We start from the raw sequence: 21778 nt of genomic DNA, 5'->3' as shown, positions 1-21778 counted from the left end.
ACTATATAGTATTGGTAAATAATTCATAATTTATTTAGCCCATGTATTTTTAAGCTATCCTTCAGGTTATGATAGAAAACCAAAAGTATTTGACTAATACTTAAATCCTAATCCAGTGAATGAGAATTTTAAGAGAATTTAAATAGTTTGTGCGCCTTCACTGAAAGCTAAAGTCAACGATCATGCTGACCTTTCGGTTATCACAGTAACATGCTAAATAATGGAAACATATTAGGACTATTGAACACACTAAACATATATTGTACTAAATTCTAGTCCAATGCACGGTAAAATAACCCTTTTAAACTATTGCTATGAAAAATAAATATTTGACACTATTAATTATTGCAAGAAATTTTTGAGTTAAACTCTGTATTAAAGTTTCATACTGTAAATTTATATTTTGATATTCTTGTCTATTTTTAATGATAATCTACATAATTTCACTACTGGTCATATTTATTATTAGTGTTTCGGTGGAGCCTATTCGGTGGAGTTTATTCTTATTATAGAACTATAGAGGGCGTTAATATAAGTTGGAAATGTTCATATCAATTCAATGCTTTTATGACAATGATTATATCAACAAATAATAATATATTACATTTCTTCTCTTTTCAGAGAATGATAATGTATTAGTTACCACAAAGAAGCTACCTGTGTCCAAGAACGTAGATCATGATCAGTTTTCTGGAAGTACTATAATGACAGTAGGAATCGTTGCATGTGTTATTGTAATTTTTATAACAGTCACTGCTGTAACTTACACTTACATTAAGAGTGGTGTAATGATAGAATGTATACGAAACATCAAACCACGAATTAAATCAGCGGAGTTTTCAATTCCGTCTGAACAAGATAAATGTTCGCCGGTACATCGTCCTTACAAGAGTGACTTGCCTAGTGATATGGACGACAGAGGGAACCCTGACGGAAAAGTCAGTGACAGAAGTCACATCTATCTAGCCAAGGAGGAGGATCATTCAAATGAGTTCCCTCATCGCCTTATCTCCGTAGAAAGCGACGACTGTCGTAAAGACCCATTGGGACAAGATCAATCGTTTACAGGAAAAATAAATGCTTCATTCGACGACCGTTTTCCAGATGGCCAAAGAAATCATAGGTATTCGTTTACTAGTGATGGTAGTCGCAGTAGCCGTCTTCAAGATGTACAAATTAAATATACAATGCGGGAGAGACCAAGTGGATATTCTCGTCAAACCTCAATCAATAGCTGTGATTCATCTAACACGTTACCATCAAACTTTCAATTTTCAGCCCCGTATATCAATCGAGAAGGAAACCTAACGCCACTTGGATTTGCCATTACCAGAAGTTTGAGTCTTAATCATGAGAAGAATAGCCAACGTGATGGTGATAAAGAGGACCCGACTCAGCAACAGAGGTCACAAAGCACCTGTGGAATTAGTAGTATGCTACCGGAAACTCACTTGATTAATCTTGATAAATCAGCTACTCCTTCAGAAACACAGGTCGTTGTCCATTCAGAAAATGTGGAGAGCGATACTAGGAGTCCTACAACTCGTGCTCCACGAAGGTTACCCGTGACTCCTCGACCAGCTTTCTATGAATTTCAAATTGAACAACCGGAGCCTGAATCACCTCATCGTGCTGTCACTCCAAATCGACAGAAGGTCCCAAAGACCCGTCGTTTGAGCTCAAATAAAAACGTTGTTATGACAATCAACGAGGAAACCTTTGAAGCTACGAATGAAGAGAGAATAGGCGAAGAGCCAATGAGTCCATCGGAAAGTGTCGCTAGTGCCATGTCTGTAACGAGGGAGTCACCACCTGGTGGGCCAGTGAGGCGTCTGAAACAGAAGGCAGCTAAACGGCAGCGCAAGTCTACCGAATGTTTATCATCTGCTGAGTCGGATGCGAATGGTATGAGATTATCAATATACAGCACAAGCTCACAAGACTGTATGTTCAGTGATGAACAACCGTCACCCATGAGAAAATACGAAGGGAAAGGTGAGAAGCATATGTGGAGGCAGGTATTTCTAAGCGATGAAAGTCTCACAAAGACCATTTCTGAAAACGGGGATGGGAGTACAAATTCCAGTCCTACGCGTAGGAGGCTTCCTGAAACGCCGACCAATCGCCCGAATTCTTTTAATAACAACAAATTCCCATCCAATTCACAACTCTGCGGTGACATGATAATATATCAAGAGGAAAATGAACTAGAATTCGATAACTACATGCCGAACCTGCCGGGGTCCTACTTTGAAGGCAACTTTAACTACCCCTCAGGAGATTTGGGGTCTGACATGGATTTATTCGAGGGTCTTGAAATTTCGAAGGTTTAGGAACGTATAGAGACATTAGAGCAATTATAAACGTACTATGAATAGCATAGCAACCAAAATAATGTTAGACGTTAAAAAGAGAAAATAATGCAACGAGCGTATGGCATAGAATGCACAATTGCAACAAGTATTATGAAAATACTATTTATACAACACCTTCATACAGAATTGGCAAGTTTAAAATGAAAAGATGCAACACCATCAATTATTGTCGTTGTCCAATAATTGAGTACTTCATTTCTGCAATGTTTCATTATATTTGCGACTTTCCTCTCGGATTGTTTAAAACAGTCACTTCAAAGATGTATTAAAACCAAAACAACAACAACATCGATTTGCTTTCAAACGCATGATAATTCCATACCGGTGTTCAATGTAGATGTGCATACTAAGTACGGTAGTACTCGTATTAGATTGGTTTTAGATTATAAAGGTCTGGATATATTATATTATACATGTTGTATATATTAATTGATAAACTTTTATTTTTTATGTTTAATACATTTAAGGCCAATACTGATAGAAAAACTTTAATGTAAATCATTTTAACGTTATTGATATGAATAATATTAAAAAAAAAACAACAACAGAAACAGTATCTATTTTTATTCTAAAATTATTGTTGGAAGCCTGTGAAATACAATATACAACTAGGAATTTTAATAGTCTTTAAAATGTTATGTAATATGGTTTAAAAAACGACATAGTATTATAATAATTTGTTTACATGTTAATTGACTCAACCAACCATGTGAATTAAGAAGTAGAACGTTTTCCTGAAGTCATGTAAAATGTTCTTATTAAATTTTTTTAAATAAATTAAATTTGGTTATTAGCCCTTTCAAAGACTATCAAAATAGTATTTGACAAAAACATGTGACATGCCTAAATATGGCCGATTCAGGTCACAATTAGAAACATCATGACTACTATATGGGCATATCGTAGTTTGGACAAAGCTTAAGAATGAGTCTAACAAAAATAAAACACAAAAGATTTACAACACATTATTAATGTATTGTGTATTACAGCATAAGAAACGGAAAATGTCTAAGCTTATCATGAATGCAACTTTAAGTGAAAATACATGTATTATACACGAAATATGTGTTAGATATAATTAAGTTATTATAATGTAATACCAACAGTTTTGAATAGAGTGGAGTTGAATAGCTCAGTGGTTAAGTTGCTTGCCTTCTGATCCCAGGGTCCTGGGTTCAATTCCTGTCACAGCAGGACTTTTTCTCACGACCAAAACAACTCCACTCCCTAAGCCTCATAAAAAGACTTACTTTATAAAGCATCATTCCATCCTGTAAGTGGCAAGTGTACTTGCTGTTGGATGTGAAGGAAATAAAAATAAAAATAAAAAATAGGGAAAAAAAACATTTTGCTTGTGATGTCGCTTATAATAACGGTCAGTGGTGTAACATCGTTGACCCCTTATGTCCCAAATACTGGTGGAAAAAATACGGTCCGGTAATTTTGATTTTTAACACAATCTGCTTCTTAAGAGTCCAATATTTCGGAAAAAAACTAAATTCCCGAATAGTATGGGTCCCCTGGCTTTTGCTAGAAAGAACACTTAGGTATTACGCCACTGTTTAACGTTACAAATTTATAACCATATATCATTGCCATACGTGATGTGATCCTGTATGAATTTCTAGGTTCAATAACATAGTGATGAAAGGATAAAACATCTATAATTAGGGAAAATAATCTAAGATAACAATTTGGAATTAGTTTTTTTTTAACCATCACTGCACAACATTGTGAGCTATTATAGTAAAAATATTTATTGTTGAAATTGTTATACGAGTTGATTCTAAGAGTTCATGTAGCAGTATGTAGTCTGATCTGATTGCAATATAATTTTTAATTTTTAGAAGATTTTCGGTGTTTGTGAAACTGCATATGTTTATTTTATATTTACTTTTTGAAAATGAAATAAAGTACAGGGATTAAGCTGCTTAGCTTCTTGTTTTATTACATAGAATTAAAACGTGTATTTATGGTTGCAAATACCACTTAAAACCTATTGAAGCTAATACAATATTAATCAAGAAAATATCTAATACATTTATTATAGGATTAATTCTGGCATTGTTGGCAATATTTCATACTATAAAAATTGTACCCCTTGGGTACAATTATTATACGAATGGGCAAAAAAAACCATAAAAAATATTCCTTTTTTAGCGAAACCTCAGAAGGTATACCCTTAGGTTTCTGTCGGAATTTTCCGGTAATTATGTGTTTCGTGGCACCTATGGATCACAAAAGTACCAAACATTAAAAGCATAGGTTAAGCCTATATAATGTTGTTTCGGATGATATTTCATTACACGCCTAACTGTACGAGTCTGGGATAGTTTAAAACATAAATAGGGGCAAGTAGAGTGGCCGAGTAGTATTAAGGTAGATGCGCCCGCTAACTATAGCCTTAACATCGGCACTTGTTACAGTCGCTTTTTGCAAAGGGTTCGGTTGTTAGAACCATCTCTACTTGGATAAGGACTTAAATTGATTGTTCCATTCTATTCTGGAAGATCATAACCACCCCCTCTATGATAATCTAAAATGCAATCACATCCAACGGGTGCGGCCGTTTACGTACTAACCGCTATCTTCTCTCTTTCTATCCAATTTTTAATAATTTTAAACGTAACTAATTTAGTGTCTCTCAAACTTTATTGTACATCTCTATATTTCAACCAATTTTAATAGTTTTAATAATGTATTACAATGTATTATTTGCATTCATCTGGTATCCCTTTTTTAAATAACTCCTTTAAACGTAAATATTTGTTGTCTTTCAAACTGGACTGTACATATTTCTATTTTAACCAGTTTTGATAGTTTTAACAATGTACGAGCAACGAATTTCCGTAAAAGGATGCAATAAAGTGAGTCTGGGTTCTTTTCAGCCTTGTCGTTAGTGGAATGAGGTGAACATGTAGCTACAATAAGCGCATCTTTACAGCCACTATGTAGTCACGGACCACGGCCATACGCAATTCAGCACAGTGAAGCTGCGAGTTAACGGGTTTTTTCTCCTACTATTAATTTTGATGATATTTCATTACGCCTAAGTTTCAGTTTTGGTCTTTAATTTTTCCCCATAAATTATTGAATACAATCATTGTTGGTAACAATATTACAGATTATTTATGAAATTTTTGAAACTACCACAGAGCAACACTCTCATTTTCTAACTACCACCACGACTGCTGAAAATCAATGCAACTCCTCTCTCTAAAGCACTACTTAGGCCTACTATTATCAATTGGGCAATATGTGACGATACGTTCCCACAAGCATGGAAAATCGCTAGTACATGCCCCATACATAAAACAGGTAGAAAAAAAGTCACTAATTACCACCCAATATCAATTCTACCAACCTAAGCTAAACCATTTGTACGTTTAATTTTTAACCACTAATTTCAACACGTCTCACCCGTTCTCTCCTCAACTCAGCATGGCTCTTCATACCAAATAGATCATTGTACTAACAAACTTCTAACATTATTTTCTATTACATATCAATCATTTGACAATAAAACACAATGTTACGTCGCATGCAATGATTTCCCAAAGGCTTTTGACACTGTTGACCACAAACTCCTCATTTATAAACTTTCTAAATCCACGCCTTTTACAAGATGATCTACATAAACTTAACTAATGGTGCAATACTTGACATATGGTACTTAGCTTAGGTAAATATAAAGTTTTAAATACTGTATTTGTATTAATAACAAACAACAATTATTTCCTTATAGGCTTGGTATATTTATTATCATATTTTAGACAATGTAAATTCTCATTGTGATCTTGGTATAATTATCGACTCTAAGCTTAAATTTAATAAACATATTTAACATAATAATTACAAAATCTTATAAGACGTTAGGACTCGTCAAGCGAAATTGCTGGAATATCAAAAATGGAAATANNNNAAGGCTACTAGACTTGTCCTTAAGCCTGTCTCTTATACACATCTAGATGTGTATAAGAGACAGATATAGGCCTATATCAAATCTATATTACATATTCATGGAGTAAGTTTATTATAAAAATAAACCTATAATTTTATAAATTTAAGCCAATGTTGGAAACACATATTGCACGTACAGGGGCCGATAGAAGAAGACTTTCTCCATGGTACCTGTTGATTAAAAAAATTATCATTATTGTGTTATCGGCTAGGTTAGTGTTTAAGATTACCTTTGTTTAGAACATGTGCTGGAACTACAAAAGGCTACTAAATCCGAGCCATACAATTATTGAGCAATAAAAACAAATGTTATATCGTAGTAAATACTAATATTAAATAATAATAAGATAAATATCGATCAATAATTTAGTTTGCCCTACAAAATCCATATCATTAATTTATATCGAACGTGTCTAACTCTAGACACAGATGTTTCTATTCTTCTCAAGGCATTTTTAATACTTGACTGTGAGGTCATTGACCGAAGCACTTGCTGATTTATGGGCACTCCCTGAGCCTAGAAGCCTTTAAAGGTTGTGGACGCTTTTTTCCAGTTTTAATACAAGTTTTAAACTAAATTGCCAAGTTCTTAACTGTAATGTACCCGATTTTTACCTGACGAAATTGATTTTGTATGTATTTTGATATTTTTGCCGTTTGTACATTTTGCTGTCGTTTTACTACTATGGATAAGTGCAAGTTTTTATATCTTCAATTTTTCGCTTTTACCATTTGCTCTATGATTATTTATGTGAACAGTGAACTTTACAGTGCCGATCATCCGGTAACTACAGTTTCTATATCTCTTTTTGTATCAGGCTGCGACATCAGTATTTTGTACTTTGATAATTCCATCGATACCACGTCACACCTGTTCTATGACGTCTCCGTTAAGCCAAATCATTCGGAGCCACCTGGCAGTGGCACTAAAGACAACTATATATTTTACATTATTGCGGTATCACGACGCAATGTTATATCTACTCAACCCCCATATATGGGGGGGTGACTCCACTCTGAATTGTGATCCTAGCTGTGAGTTTATTTTTTAACAAGTGTCATCTTGCTTCGTTTAAAGACCTATTAAACCATATGGGCGTCCAGTTTGTATGTTTTTTGCAAAATACATTATACCATCCGTTCATCAAGCGCAAATTCCAAAGACCCCCTCATGTCATTTACTCAAACTCAACTGCATCATGTCATTTCTACAGTCTGTCACGTGACGGCGACATTCATCCTAACCCTGGACCTGCTCAACACAATGGACCTGGACTACAGGAGCAACAGCAACATCATCACTCAGCATCATTAAGTATAAACCGTGTGAACATGAATGCTCGCAGCCTACGGAACAAAACCACCCAATTTCAAGCATTTCTCTCTGTTTTAGTGCATTGATATTTTAACCATAACCGAATCATTGCTCACGTCTGATGACTTAACTTCATCTTTAGGATTTCCTCAGGATTATTTTTTAATCCGAAGAGACAGATCTACCAAGAAAGGAGGTGGTGTGCTTGCAGCTATAACGACTGAACTGAATCCAATTCATTGTCATGAACTCGAGTCTACGCCTCATGAAATTACATGTTTTTCTATTTCAGTTGGTAATTGTAAAATGCTCTTTTCCGTTTGTTATTGTCCACCTAATTCCCTGTATCATTTTGAAATGATTTTAGTAATAATTTTCTTGTTTTTTTACTACCTTATTTACCTAAGTACGATAGTAAATATATATCGGAGACTTTAATTTAAATTGGAATCATGCAAATATTATACCCAATAATTTTATCGACACAATCAATGCACTTGATTGTTCACAGGTTGTTAATGAAATCACCAGGCCTAACCCCCATGATCCCTCAACTGGTACAATAATTGATCTTCTTTTTTCTAATAGACCTGAACGTTTATGCTCTCTTAATGTCACTGATAACCCGTTGTGAGTGATCACCTTGCAATCTCCTTCAATATTTTAATCTCCGTTAAGCGTTCAAAATCTCTAATCCGTAATTTTTTAGCTTATCACAAAACTGATATCGACCATCTTAATCAACTTATTCACCTTGCCCCATGGAGTGTCTTCATGGTTGAAAACTCAGTTGATAATTCATGGGACGGATTTTTGGACATCCTCTCTGCAATAATTCGCGACTCTGTTCCATTAAAATCCAGTAAAAAGAGGAAACATTCTCCTTGGGTTACCAGGGACATCAGAAAATGCATTAATAAAAAACATAGATTGTTTAGAAAGGCTAAGCGCATTGGCTCACTAGCTGCTTGGAATGAATACAAATCTACCCGTAACGTAGTTAAACGAATGTGTAATAAGTCGTATTACTCTTAAGTTAACAAACTTTTTACCAGCGATTACACGCGTAAAGCTTTTTGGCACTTTATTAGAGAGCGTAAACGCTCACCTGTCCCCCTGTCCTTTAACATTAATGGCTCACACGTATCTTCACCCTCTGTCATCGCTAACTCTTTTAATGATTTTTTTTGTTTCTGTCTTTGGTACTCCTACTCCCCCTTGTGTCGATCTTCCTGCATGTAACGTTCCCATTCCCGAACGTTCTGTTTTGCTACTCAGAGAGTATGGAATCTTAACTTTGTTACAGTGATTTAGTTCACTTTTTGGTTCCTGCCTACTCCCTGAGTTGACCCTATGTGTTTGTTGTTGTTGTGTTTCTGGCAATAAAGAATTTTAAAAAAATAAAAAAATAAAAAAATATGAGAAAAAATATAACGGGACTTATATATTACTGTGAATATAAGTTGTATGACATTGTCTTTACTGTTACTGAATTGTTTTATGGGTTATAAGGTAAACTACATGATTTACACACAGTGGGCTTGAGGAGACAATGAACTAACATGAAAAATTAAAAAAAGTAAAAAAAAAATTGTTGGGCTAGTATACTTGCATCATGTAAAACGCGCTTGGTGATTGAGCTATTTGAGTCGATATTGTGATAAAGTAATGTGAACATATAAATTGATGTAGCTCTATAAAACTAACCCTATTCCATTAATTAAAGTATGGTAAGCCGTTAGAACTTGAACTGGAGGATCTATGCTAAGGCTCAGCTGTTGCTGACCTAGTAGGTACAATACAATATTAACAGATAAACTAATTGTGATAAATCTACTTTGCGTATCTTCTGTTCGAAATAATAATATCAGTTTCTTTTCATAATTTGATATTCATCGGTTGTTGGTTGCATCATTTGATCAAATAATGAACCACTTAAAGCTCAAATGATGCCACATATACCATGAAAAAAGAAAGATAATTCAATTAATTGTGTGGTAATTAATTATATATTTTAATTTTTAAGTTATTATTTGTAAATGCTGAGATGTTACAAGTTGTTATGTAACACTGACCTAGTGTGGCTATTGGTGATTATGTAATGTCTACATGCCTGGGTAACAGGTGATCAATATACTATGAAAGCATGACTGGCTGTGTGTTCTAGGCAGCTGAAGTTAAGCCACTGTGTTGTTATGAACATGAATGATTTCACCAGGTTTCAGTGTTGTGTTGTTGATCCTGAAAGTTGTCAGTGAGCAATTCAGTGAAAGAAATAAAGTGTTTTGACAGCAACCACTGCACTTGTCAAGCTGTGTTTGTTCAGTATTTGTTCATATCAACTCCCTTAATGCTATGTGACAGTAAAATTGAAATCATTAAACGAAACAGCAGTTTTAGTTTAGTGGAATTGGATTCAGATTTGTATTGCTTGGAATCTTGTAATTTTATGTGGTTGATTAGCCAGTGAATGAGCAGGATGACTGATCCAGTTGATCAAATTGATAAATGATAGCGAGTCAAGAGAATTCAACTTTATTGATATGTCAAATCAAGAGAAGTCACTTCATCAGGCATATGTACGCCTTGAAGCTGTCCTAACAAAGATTGAAGGGATGGAGTACAATAATATGATGAAATTTACTTGTGAAGAAGTAAGCAAGTTAGTTGAACAACATGAGACAGACAAAACACCGTCTCATTCAGCTCCGAATTCTGTTAGTCTCCGTTGCATCATCTAGATCTTCTCAAGCCCATTGTTCTCAATAATTATTCTAAGTCATCAGCTACATGTAGTAGCAATCGAGAAAAGGTAAAACTACTAGAAGCAGAAGCTGCAGTAATGGTAGCAGGAATTAGTTTTACTGGAATTGAGAGGAAGTTGGCAGAGAAAAAGCTGTCAATAGAATATGATACTACCTGATACTTTAACTTACTTGCCCAGGATTGCAGCTACATCTGTCGACTCAACTCAAAGGCAAAGTCAAGTTTTTGTTAGTGCATGTGATGGTACTCATGTGGCAAGGAGGGAACAAATGCTCACAGAATACGAGAATTTGTGGCTTGTTCGACAATTGACTGATTCATTCAAGTTGCCACATGTTCATGTAGACAAGTTTGATGGGGATCCACTTAAATTTCCAGCTTGGGAAGCTTCTTTTTCAGCACTTATAAAGACAAAAGCAGTCACTAGCAATGAAAAGCTCCGCCTGTTAAGACAGCATATGGATAGAAAGCCAAGTCGTTGGTTATCAACTATTTGCTGCTGCAAACAGATAAGGCATACTAGAAGGCTAAGAATGAGCTACGAAATAGATATGGTCATAGCTCGGTGCTGGCTCGTGATTTTCTACAGAAATTGGAGGGGGCTGATGGGGACGGAAGGTGAAGTGTGGGGACTGATGGAGGGGGGCGAAGGTGAAGTGGGAGGCTCGACTATCAATTGAGGTGCGCTAATTCGCAAAATAAGGTGATTTTAGGTGATTTATAACTACTTGACCGTGATTTTCTTTTAACAATGATACTGTTGTGTGATTAATCCTGGAGTCAACGTTAAGGCAAATAAAACTCGAAAAAAAACAGTTCCAAAGGCATACATACATACATACATACATTTTTATAATTATCATTTGAAACATCTTACTTGAATCTATTATACTGTGTATGATGATCATTCATACAGATTTCAAGAAAAATGAACAAACAGCGTGGTGGCCCTGTGCATTTTTGCATACGTATTTGTGACATAGTTTTATGTACTTATTAAAACATTCATACAAAGTTGTAAGTTATTTCATTTGAAACCAGTGTCAGTATAATCTTAGATATTAAGCTGGTGGTAAACATAAGCATGAATTTAGTCCAATGAAACTGTTTATCATCTGGATACCTCCCGACGAAAATTGACCTTACCGGCGTCACTACGGCGTCCCCACCGATCGATTTAACGTGACGTTGTTATGTGAGTGTTTCATAGATTGTTAAGAATGATAATATCACGGAGTTGAATGACCAATAAAGAAAATAGTTCGTCATTAGAACTTATTTAGTATAACTTTATTCGGAAAATGAATACTCACAATCGAGTTGCCGTCCCCGACGTTGTTAGTGACGTCGTAAGATTTGTGTGCGGCTTTTACCAATTAACCCCTAAGTATAAAATAGTTTAGCCATATAGGACATTTCAAATCAACCCAGAAACCCGGTAGTTAGTTGATTGTTTATTGGTAACGACCCTTCGCTGCCAAAAATAGTTTTTGGCAGTTGCGTCCCCTGTGACATCGTGAGGGCATAGTGAAGGCTGGTTATGATTCTGTGGCACATCGATTGAGTACAGATTTTTTATTTAAATGGCCATGTAAGTCTGTGGCGAATCTAGATGTCCTTAAATGGGGGAACTGATGTGGGAGCGCGAAGGTTGTGTGATTGAACAATGTGCTTTCTAAAACGGAGTCGACGTTAAGGGAAATAAAACTCGGAAAAAAAACTGTTTCAAAGGCATACATACATACATACATACATACCTTGTTATATCATTTGAAACATCTTACTTGAATCTACTGTACTGTGTATAATGATGGTAATCAGGCATGCAGATTTCAAGAAAAAATTAAAACAGCGTGGTGTCCCTGTGCATTGTTGCATACGTATTTGTGACAAATTGTTATGTACTTTTTAAGACAAACATTGATATAAAACAAATTTATCAATTATTTCATTTGAAACCAGTGTCAGTATAATCTTAGATAAGCAGGTTGTTAACATAAGTAAGAATTTAGTTCAATGAAACTGTTTATCATCTTCCGACGAAAATTGACCGTACCGTCATCACCACGGCGCCCCACCGACCGATCTAACGTGACGTTGTTATGTGGGTGTTTTATAGTTTAGTGAGAATGATAATATTACCGAAAAAAAGATAAAATGACAGTTGAATGACCCACAAAGAAAACTTAAGATAATAGTTCGTCATTAAAAGTTATTTAGTACAACTTTATTCGGAAAATTAATCTAAAAATCGAGTTGCCGTCTTCGGCTTTGTCAGTGACGTCGTATGTTTTGTGTGAGATTTTTACCAATTAACCCCTAATAAAAAATATTTCAGCCATGTAGTACCTTTCAAAATAACCCAGCAACCCAGCAGTTTGTTGATTATTTATTGGTAGCGTCCCTTAGCTGCCAAAAATAGTTTTTCGCAGTTGCGTCCCCGGTGACATCGTGAGGGCATGGTGAACGCTGGTTACGATTTGGTGGCACATCGATTGAGTACAGTATTTTCATTCATCTGGCCATGTAAGTCAGTGGCGAATCTAACTGCTATCTTCTCTCTTTCTATCCAATTTGTTAATAACAATTTTAAACGTAGTTTTATTGTCTCTCAAACTTTATAGTACATCTCTATTTTGCCAACAATTTTAATAGTTTTAATAATGTATTACAATGTATTATTTACATTCATCTGGTATTTTTTTTTTAAATAACTCATTTAAACGTAAATATGTTTTGTCTTTCAAACTGTACTGTACATCTTTATATTTTAACCAGTTTTGATAGTTTTAACAATGTACGAGCAAGGAATTTCCGTAAAGGGTGCAATAAAGTGACTATGGGTCTTAGTCTAAGTCTTAGTCTAAATGGATACCCAATATACACATCTGGCTCATGTGCTCTTTAAAGAACCCATTGCATTTTTTGGAAGAGTAGGGGTTACCCGATGCTATGGTTCTTTTCAGCCCTGTCTTTGTGGAATGATACGCAATTCAGCACATTGAAGCTGCAAGTTACAGGTTATTCTTCTACGTTTCAATTTGGATGATATTTCAATACGCCTACGTTTCAGTTTTGGCCTTTCATTTTTGCAAATAAATTATTAAATAAAATCATTGTTGGTAGTATCTCATATGCACAATTCACGCCTTTTACAAGATGATCTACATAAACCTAATTCATGGTGCAATATTTGGCACATGGAACTTAGCTTAAGTAAATATAAAGTTTTAAATACTGTATTTGTATTAATAAAACAACAATATTTCCTTATAGTATTATTTATAATCACATATTTTAGACAATGTAAATTCCCATTGTGATCTTGGTATAATTATCTACTCTAAGCTTAAAGTTAATTAATATATTAAACATATTGCGAAATTGCTGGCATATAAAAATGCAAATACCCATATTTCAATGCCATTACTGAACGTTTCACAATTTCGTTTACAAGAGTTAATGTTACTAAAATGGGTTAATTAATAGATTACCAAGATTACATAACAATCTTAGTAAAGAAGATAATTCCATACATATATTTTTAATAGTGTTGGAGTATATATCTATATTATATATAACTCAAAATAAAGACAAAAATATTGACTTGGTAGACTTGAAACATTAAATTTATTATTCACATGTATTCGTTTTATTATATTGAGATTTCTGTAACAGCCAACTTACATAATGTTTGCCACTCATGCTGAAGAAGGCCTGAGGACAGGCCGAAATATTCATGTGAATACATTTTAGTGTTTCAAGTCTACCAAGTCAATCTTTTTGTCTTTACTTTTGAATTGTATTTTGACGAAACACACGTGGACTTCAGATTATGCTTTATATATATATATATATGTATAAGAGACAGATATATATATACGTATATCAAATCTATATTACATATGCTAGAGTAAGTTTATATTGCGACTATGTTAATATTTGTATCATTTTATTTGTGTCAGTTTTTTTTCCATTTGTATGTGGCAGGTCACACGCGGTCGAAAGGAGATTGATATTTTGGAATCATATAATAGGCATGTTGTGACAAAATGGCCAAGTTGTAGCAAAAATTGAAATTCAAGTTATTGGTATTTTCAGATACTTGAGTGTATGATCTTTAAAATGAGGGGTGATTCAGTGAAATTGGACATTTCAAGCCCAATTTATTGGAAAGTGAATGTACAGCACTCTTAGTGTCAAGATAAACATGATTTTGAGTAATTGCCTTCCAAATTTATTTGTGCATACATTTTTTAATAGAATTAACTATCTAAATAGCATTAAATATACGATTTGTTGACCACTTCCAGAACTAATACTTTGGGACATGATTAATAAGACATTAAACTGTTTATTTATAGTGAAAAAAAAAATTGGATTTTTAGGCAATTTTTTGAGCTCCTATAATTTTTAGCACAATACTGACCTGTGCGACAACTTAACCATTTCGGAAGGGAAGGGACTTAGGGGGCATTCAATAAAAATGTATTGTAAACCTATAAGAACCGAAGTTAGAAAACAATTTTTTAGTACTCGTGTGAACTCTGATTGGAATAAATTAGCGAAAAGCGTAGTTTGGGCACCCAGTGTGGACTCCTGTAAAAGAAGATTGAAGGCCATACAGATGGAATAGAGGGCCTATCTATCAAGTATCCTAGTAAGTAAGCATCACCACTTAATGGCGGGATACGCCTATGGCATACGGAATGTATTTGGATCGATGATTGGTATTTGATGTTGTAAAGTATTGGTGTTACCAAAAAGAATGTTTAGAACTAGAAAAGAAAACATTGCTATTAACACGTTATATTTTCATTGCGGATTTTTTGGGCTCAGTACGGACTCTTAACGTATGCATTTTCTTTTAGTTTTAAGGCATATGCGGATTTTATAAGTCCGCAATGACGATATAACGTGTTTATTATTGATAATTACTTGTCAAGAGATTGTATGTTGGTATGGTGACTTCTGGTACTTGTTTAAGCACCTGGTTGCTTATCAACACTGGATTTTCACTGAAGTATGAGGTTGTACATGTTCTCTGCTGGTGTCGCATACATTAAGGTGACCATTTTGGTACTCTTGTGTAACACCAACACTTCCGTTTCCGTTTTTTCCATAAAAATGGTACGTTGCAATGGCAAAAACATATCAAAACCCATATTAGTTTTTGATGTTACGGGTGTACAAATCATGCAAGTTGACGACCTAAGTAAATTGCCAGACTGGTAAGAAACTGAAAGTTCAGATCAATATCTCAGTGATTTGCCATGAAGGGCCTTGTAGGTTAAAAGAAGAACTTCATTACAAATTCGTAAAGTTAATGAATGAAGCTCAATGCTAATGAATACTGCCAAAAAGTTTTGTCCAAATAACTGCAACTTAGATGCATAGTTTTTGCTCCTGCTGTAACTTAGTAATCTAGAACGCTGGTAGAAAATACAATAAACTATTACAGCTGTCAATTATTATATCCGAGTTTTTGTTATCTAGGAACTTTCTAATTCCACTTTTTTTTTTTGTAGATTGCAATGGTGACTAAACGGCAGATTATTTTCACTCTGTAATATCACCACTAGAAGACTTATTTACAACGCATGTTATCAGGGGTGGCGCCAGGATTTGCCCGACGAGGGGTGGGGGACAAGGTCCCCGACGGGGGGGGGCGATGCCCCGACGAGGAGTCAGATTTCCCCGACGAAAGCGAAGTGGGCGTGGTTGAGCTTCGATCAAAAGGTTTCGAAAGTGGTCCTGGGGGCGAATTTTGACAATTTAGGGGTTTCAAAGGCATATTTAATCGAATTTAGAGTTACTAATGTATAAAAATACACATAATTTTTTTTCTCCCCGAGGAATTGTGCTTTTTCTCCCCGACGGGGGGTCCTGGCCCACGACCCCCCCCCCGCTGGCGCTACCTCTGCATGTTATTGAAACGCTGATGACATTCAATTGTATGTCTGACCTCGAGGCCGGAGTCACTAGGGGGGCGCCGGGATTTGCCCGACGAGGGGTGGGGGACAAGGTCCCCGACGGGGGGGGGCGATGCCCCGACGAGGAGTCAGATTTCCCCGACGAAAGCGAAGTGGGCGTGGTTGAGCTTCGATCAAAAGGTTTCGAAAGTGGTCCTGGGGGCGAATTTTGACAATTTAGGGGTTTCAAAGGCATATTTAATCGAATTTAGAGTTACTAATGTATAAAAATACACATAATTTTTTTTCTCCCCGAGGAATTGTGCTTTTTCTCCCCGACGGGGGGTCCTGGCCCACGACCCCCCCCCCGCTGGCGCTACCTCTGCATGTTATTGAAACGCTGATGACATTCAATTGTATGTCTGACCTCGAGGCCGGAGTCACTAACCATAACGCCCGTTCAACCATCCACTTGGAGTGTGCAACGACAACTCTGATCCCAGTCTGTTCTGGAAGGAATTGAAAAAAAAAACTCGTAATTTTCGAGTTGACGGTTCTTTTCGAACTGGGCATTGAGGCGGCCATTCTCGGAAATGTAATAAGTATGCACCTCTGATTAGGGACATTAGTGACTCCGGCTATGATGTCCAACTGATTTGCTTTGAGGTGGGTTCTCGTAGATATATCTCTCCTCGCAATATAAAAACAATTAAAACAATTTTGAAAATGTGCAATAACCCAATTAAGTTAAAAAAAATCCGTGACAATATTTCTAAACTTGTCATAATTTCTTCCTTTAGTATATTTTACGCGAAAAACGAACCATCATGGATTAATCCTCCGTATCTTATAACTGACTAAATTGGATTGTTATATTTCTTTTATTATTTTTTAAATTACTGATTTTTGTCCTTTTCTCGTTGTTGTTCTCCGTTTCTCCTTGCGTGTGCCTCATCTGGGCCATGACTTATGATTGTATTATGCGTTTTCCTTATTGTTGTTTGCAATAAAGTGATATTAAAAAAAAAAAAAAAAACAAGATCCCATTATTCAAGATTTCTTTATTTGTGTCCACTTGGAAAATCAGTTGGTACATCACAACGCAAAACAGAGTGCAAGATAATGGATTATTACAACGAACAACAATGCCCTAAAACGTATCGGTATTTGATATTGTTGTTAGGAATTCTAATGGATAGTGGTAGGAATTAGTTGAGATATCTATTTGCTCCACAGGTTTGTGATTTTAACCTTTTATTCGAGGGTAATCAAATAAAAGATTCGTTTAGTCGTTGGGAACTAAATTACCGAAATAGGCTAGACCTAGGCCTAGCTTACATAACGCATCGGCCGCCAAGCCTGATTGTTGTGCACACGTTATTGCTGACGGACAGCCTCACCAAATATCAATCAAAACTCGTGTTTTATCTTGTTTGTTGGTAAAATGTACAAGAGAATGAAAACACAATAAGACATGTACATACATCGTTGCATACTAAAAAATCATTTTCGGAATCCGAATCCGCGAAGATTTCTGAAATGACCTCCTCTTAAACTGAAAACAGGCGAGTGTGATTCAATTTTTCGTCGCGTTACTCGTATCCAGGAGAAGTGTAAACAAACACGTCACGCTAACGATGTTGGGGGTGGGGTTTCAAAAGTGAAAACAATATACGGCCCAGAACGAATTTATTGCAGAAATTTCTACCACAGGTCCACAACTTTCATATCTATCGGAGATTTCCGTCTTTGGCAGTCAAGAGTTGTGTAACAAAAGACGGAGATCTCCGTCTTTGACAGTCAAAGTATGATACATCTTACTTGATCATATATTTAATCTCACAGATATGATCTAGTTGTCATGTGTTAGAAATGTTCTAGCCCAATTTACAATACGTTGTATTCTTTTGTAATATATATATATATATATATTGTTTCATCTTATGCAAGTTTTAATTAGTTGTAGCGCCACCAACCATAAGTCAGTGCTATGAGCCGAAATAGTTTAAGACGACGAGAAGTTTGTTTTAGAGTTTAATCGTTTTTTTTTAATTGTTTATGTGGCCAAAAATGTAAGTAGAATGATAAACAGTTAATGGTAGGAGGTCCATATATTAAAGAATTATCTATGCCTAGAGAAATTGTAATAGATACGAATAATCTTAAAGAAATGATGATACAATTTTACATGGATTGTGTTCAGAGGTCAGCATAGCTAACATACCGTCTTAGCATAGCGGCGAGTATAGCATGTTTCGTAGGTACGGCTACATTCGTTATGACATAAATACATAATCACCATATTGTGCTTTGAGATATGATATAGAGGATAATTAATATGAGAAGTAGAGTTACATGTATGATTAAAGGCCAGCGGTTTATCAGTAAGACCTCCTTGAGACATGTATATGAATAGTGCCTACGCTTATTCAAGTATACCTCCTTGGCTTAATGTTCTTAATACTGTAGTTCACAACTCCCGAGAAGTTGGTGATCGTAGTTAACTGTAGGCGCACGACAGTTTGATCGTCACGCTGAAGTGATTACCTCATTAGCATATTCTTGCTATAATTATAATTAGGGAATAGAGGATGTTTACAAGCTTTGTTTATAGATCATGTTGCTTTTATAATTTTTATTGTTATTTTTCGATTGTCTTCGAACAGCGTTTGGAGAATAAAGATCCAGTTAAACATCATAATACTGAGAGTTTGCGTCATTCTTTCGCAATGAAACATATTTATTTACCAAACCATGCATTACTTCCAAACAACGTGGCGCTTCCAATAACAGAAGAATAAATATTAACATTGAATGACCGCAATTTCATTAACAAACACAGGCGCGTCATACCCTTCTTAACAATTTTATCCCACTGTTCCACCGGTTTAACTTATTGTAAATCTCTAAGCTTAGATATTTATGAAGTTTAACAGTCTGAATTTCAACATTGTCAACAACAAGTGATACAACGTTATTTTCGCATTTTCTATAGTAAGTTATAAGTTCTTATGTTTTTTGTCCATTCACTTTTAAACAGTTTTGTTTACACCACAACGGAAAGTTTGCAAAATAATTCACATAGTTAGACACATACTTAGATCTGCGTATTTCAATATCTTCACATCGTCATTTTTGCATACTATTTACATTAATAATAATAATAAATAATAATATTAATAAATATTAAATAATAAACATTTTTTTTTACACCATAACGGAAAGTTTGCAAAATAATTCACATAGTTAGACACCTACTTGGATCTGCGTACTTCAATATCTCCACATCGTCATATTTGCATACTATTTACTTTAATGATAAATAATAATAATAATAATAATAATAAATATTAATAATAATTATAATAAAAACAATAATAAAAATAGTAATAGTAATAGTAATAATAATAATAATAATAATAATAATAATAATAATAATATTAATAATAATAATAGACATTTATAAGGCACAGGTATCCGCATAATGCCAGAGTCAAGCAAGACAGAAAAAATACGAGAGTAGAAAAGTAGTGCGAAAGAGAATAATTAATTGAGGAAGTGCTGCTCGAACCATAATGTTAGATGCTGAGCTTAAGTCCACACATTTTGTCGTGCATAGTTCCTTGCTCGGTCAGTATATTGTTGGTGGGTTGATAGTTCATTTAGCTACTGTTTTTGTTTTCGCCGATAGTGTCTCAAGCGAAGGCTTTTCAGTTTTAGAATAATCAGTTTTTGACCACTCTTGTACATCACACCTGCTAAACTTAAGAAATACCAACAGTCCAACTGCATGCACACCAGCTACAATAACAAACATCTCGTCCCATTGGTAAATCGTATCCTTAAAAAAATGGATAAAAGTTTGTATAACAGGGTTGGTTAGCATAACTTAACAACAATAACATTAACAAAAAAAGCCACAATAACAATAACAGATAGATTTACTGTGTTAAAGAAAACAATAGGTCTTTTCCTTATTGCCATAATGAGAAGTGATATTCAAATTACAACACAAAACATGAAAAATGTAAAAGGTCCAGCGTAAATAACGCACGAAAAACAAAAATAAAATCTTAGAAAAAGTTATGAAACATAATCTGAAGTTTAAAAACATAGAAACCAACTCAACGTCTGGGGAACTCGAACTATGGCGGCAATTAATATTCACACTTTGAAGAAGATTCAAGAAAAAATGAGATAGACGTAAAATATAAATTATAACAAAAACAACGGCTTTCTTCTACAAAATCTGAAACCAAATTCTGGGTCGTCACTGACATTTAGTAATTTTTCCTTTTAACATGGTTTTAAATTTTCTAAAAAGCTTCATTCAGATCAATACATGTTTTTTTTTTTTTTAAATATCCGGTCTGTTACGTTTCCTTTTAAATGGTCCTCATGTTCACACCCTACTCCAGATCGTCATCAAAATTTAATAAGTTTTATTTGACGCTGACATATTAAACTATAAAGTTTCATTTGGATATAATATACGCGTTTTTTTTTTAGATATTTAGGCATTTTATATTACCCTAAAATTTACACTCGAGCTTAAATCGCCACAAACAATTATTAATTTATGTTTTCACTTAACTTGGTTAAACTTTCCCTATAGTTTTATTCAGATCAGTAGATCAGCTTTTGGTATATTTGACCAGAGAAATTCCTTTTTGAGTGGTCCTCATATCCACACCCTACTCCGGATCGTCACCTCAATTTAAAAATTTCTTTAATATACCATGACAAACTATTCTTTTAAAGTTCCATTAGATTCATTTATAAAGTTTTTGGAGATATTTAGCTCTGGGACGTTAGCAATTTAAATGAATTTAGGATCGTCAAACTATTTGTGAAAGTCATTTAGATCGATTGATACGTTTTTGTTTTAAGATATTAAGGCCTGTATTTAATTATAATTTACCTTCGAATTCACACCCAAATTCGGATCGTCACCAACTTTTTTTTCTAATTTATTCCTTGTTACTTGGTTAAACGCACTTCTTTTTTTTCAAATCAGTAGATCAGTTCCTTTTCAGATCAGGTGTTTATATTCATACCTTACTCCATTTCACCAAAATGTAAACATTTTTTTATTGGACCAAGACAAACAATATTGAAAATTTTCATTTAGTTCCACTTAAAGATTTATTGAGATATTTAGATATGGGTTGTTAGAAATTTAGATGGCTTTAAAATGTACACCCTAAATTGGATCGTCAGCAAACATTATAATGTCTATATTGTTGTTGTATCTTGTAAAAGGTTTATACTTCCTTTATTCGGTTATTAAGGGAAACTCTTTTGTCTATGATTTCGCCTTACCGTCGTTTAAGTTTCCTTTTAGCGACACTACTTTCTCCTTAAGGTACTGTTTTCAACCCTCTTGATTGTTAATGTTTCCCCTTATGGACACTTCTAAGCTGTTACGTATACACACACACATGTATGTA

At 34.7% G+C, this 21778-nt stretch overlaps 1 protein-coding gene across 7 annotated transcripts in view; it reads left to right on the top strand.

Annotated features, from left to right (window-relative positions):
• LOC117113839 overlaps positions 1-3143 on the top strand; it is a 45466-nt gene extending 42323 nt beyond the window's left edge. For all 7 annotated transcript variants that reach the window (XM_033257291.1, XM_033257288.1, XM_033257292.1 and 4 more), the window contains exon 6: positions 622-3143. In XM_033257291.1, the coding sequence (XP_033113182.1) occupies positions 622-2333 (1712 nt within the window). In that variant the 3' untranslated portion in view covers positions 2334-3143. The remainder of the gene's footprint in view (positions 1-621) is intronic.
• Positions 3144-21778: the final 18635 nt, after the last annotated feature.

The sequence above is a fragment of the Anneissia japonica genome, unplaced genomic scaffold (genome assembly GCF_011630105.1).
Source record: "Anneissia japonica isolate Jap-2015-1 unplaced genomic scaffold, ASM1163010v1 scaffold694_len1028156_cov167, whole genome shotgun sequence".
In the NCBI taxonomy this organism is placed as follows: Eukaryota; Metazoa; Echinodermata; class Crinoidea; order Comatulida; family Comatulidae; genus Anneissia; species Anneissia japonica.
This window is presented reverse-complemented; position numbering and strand designations above follow the sequence as displayed.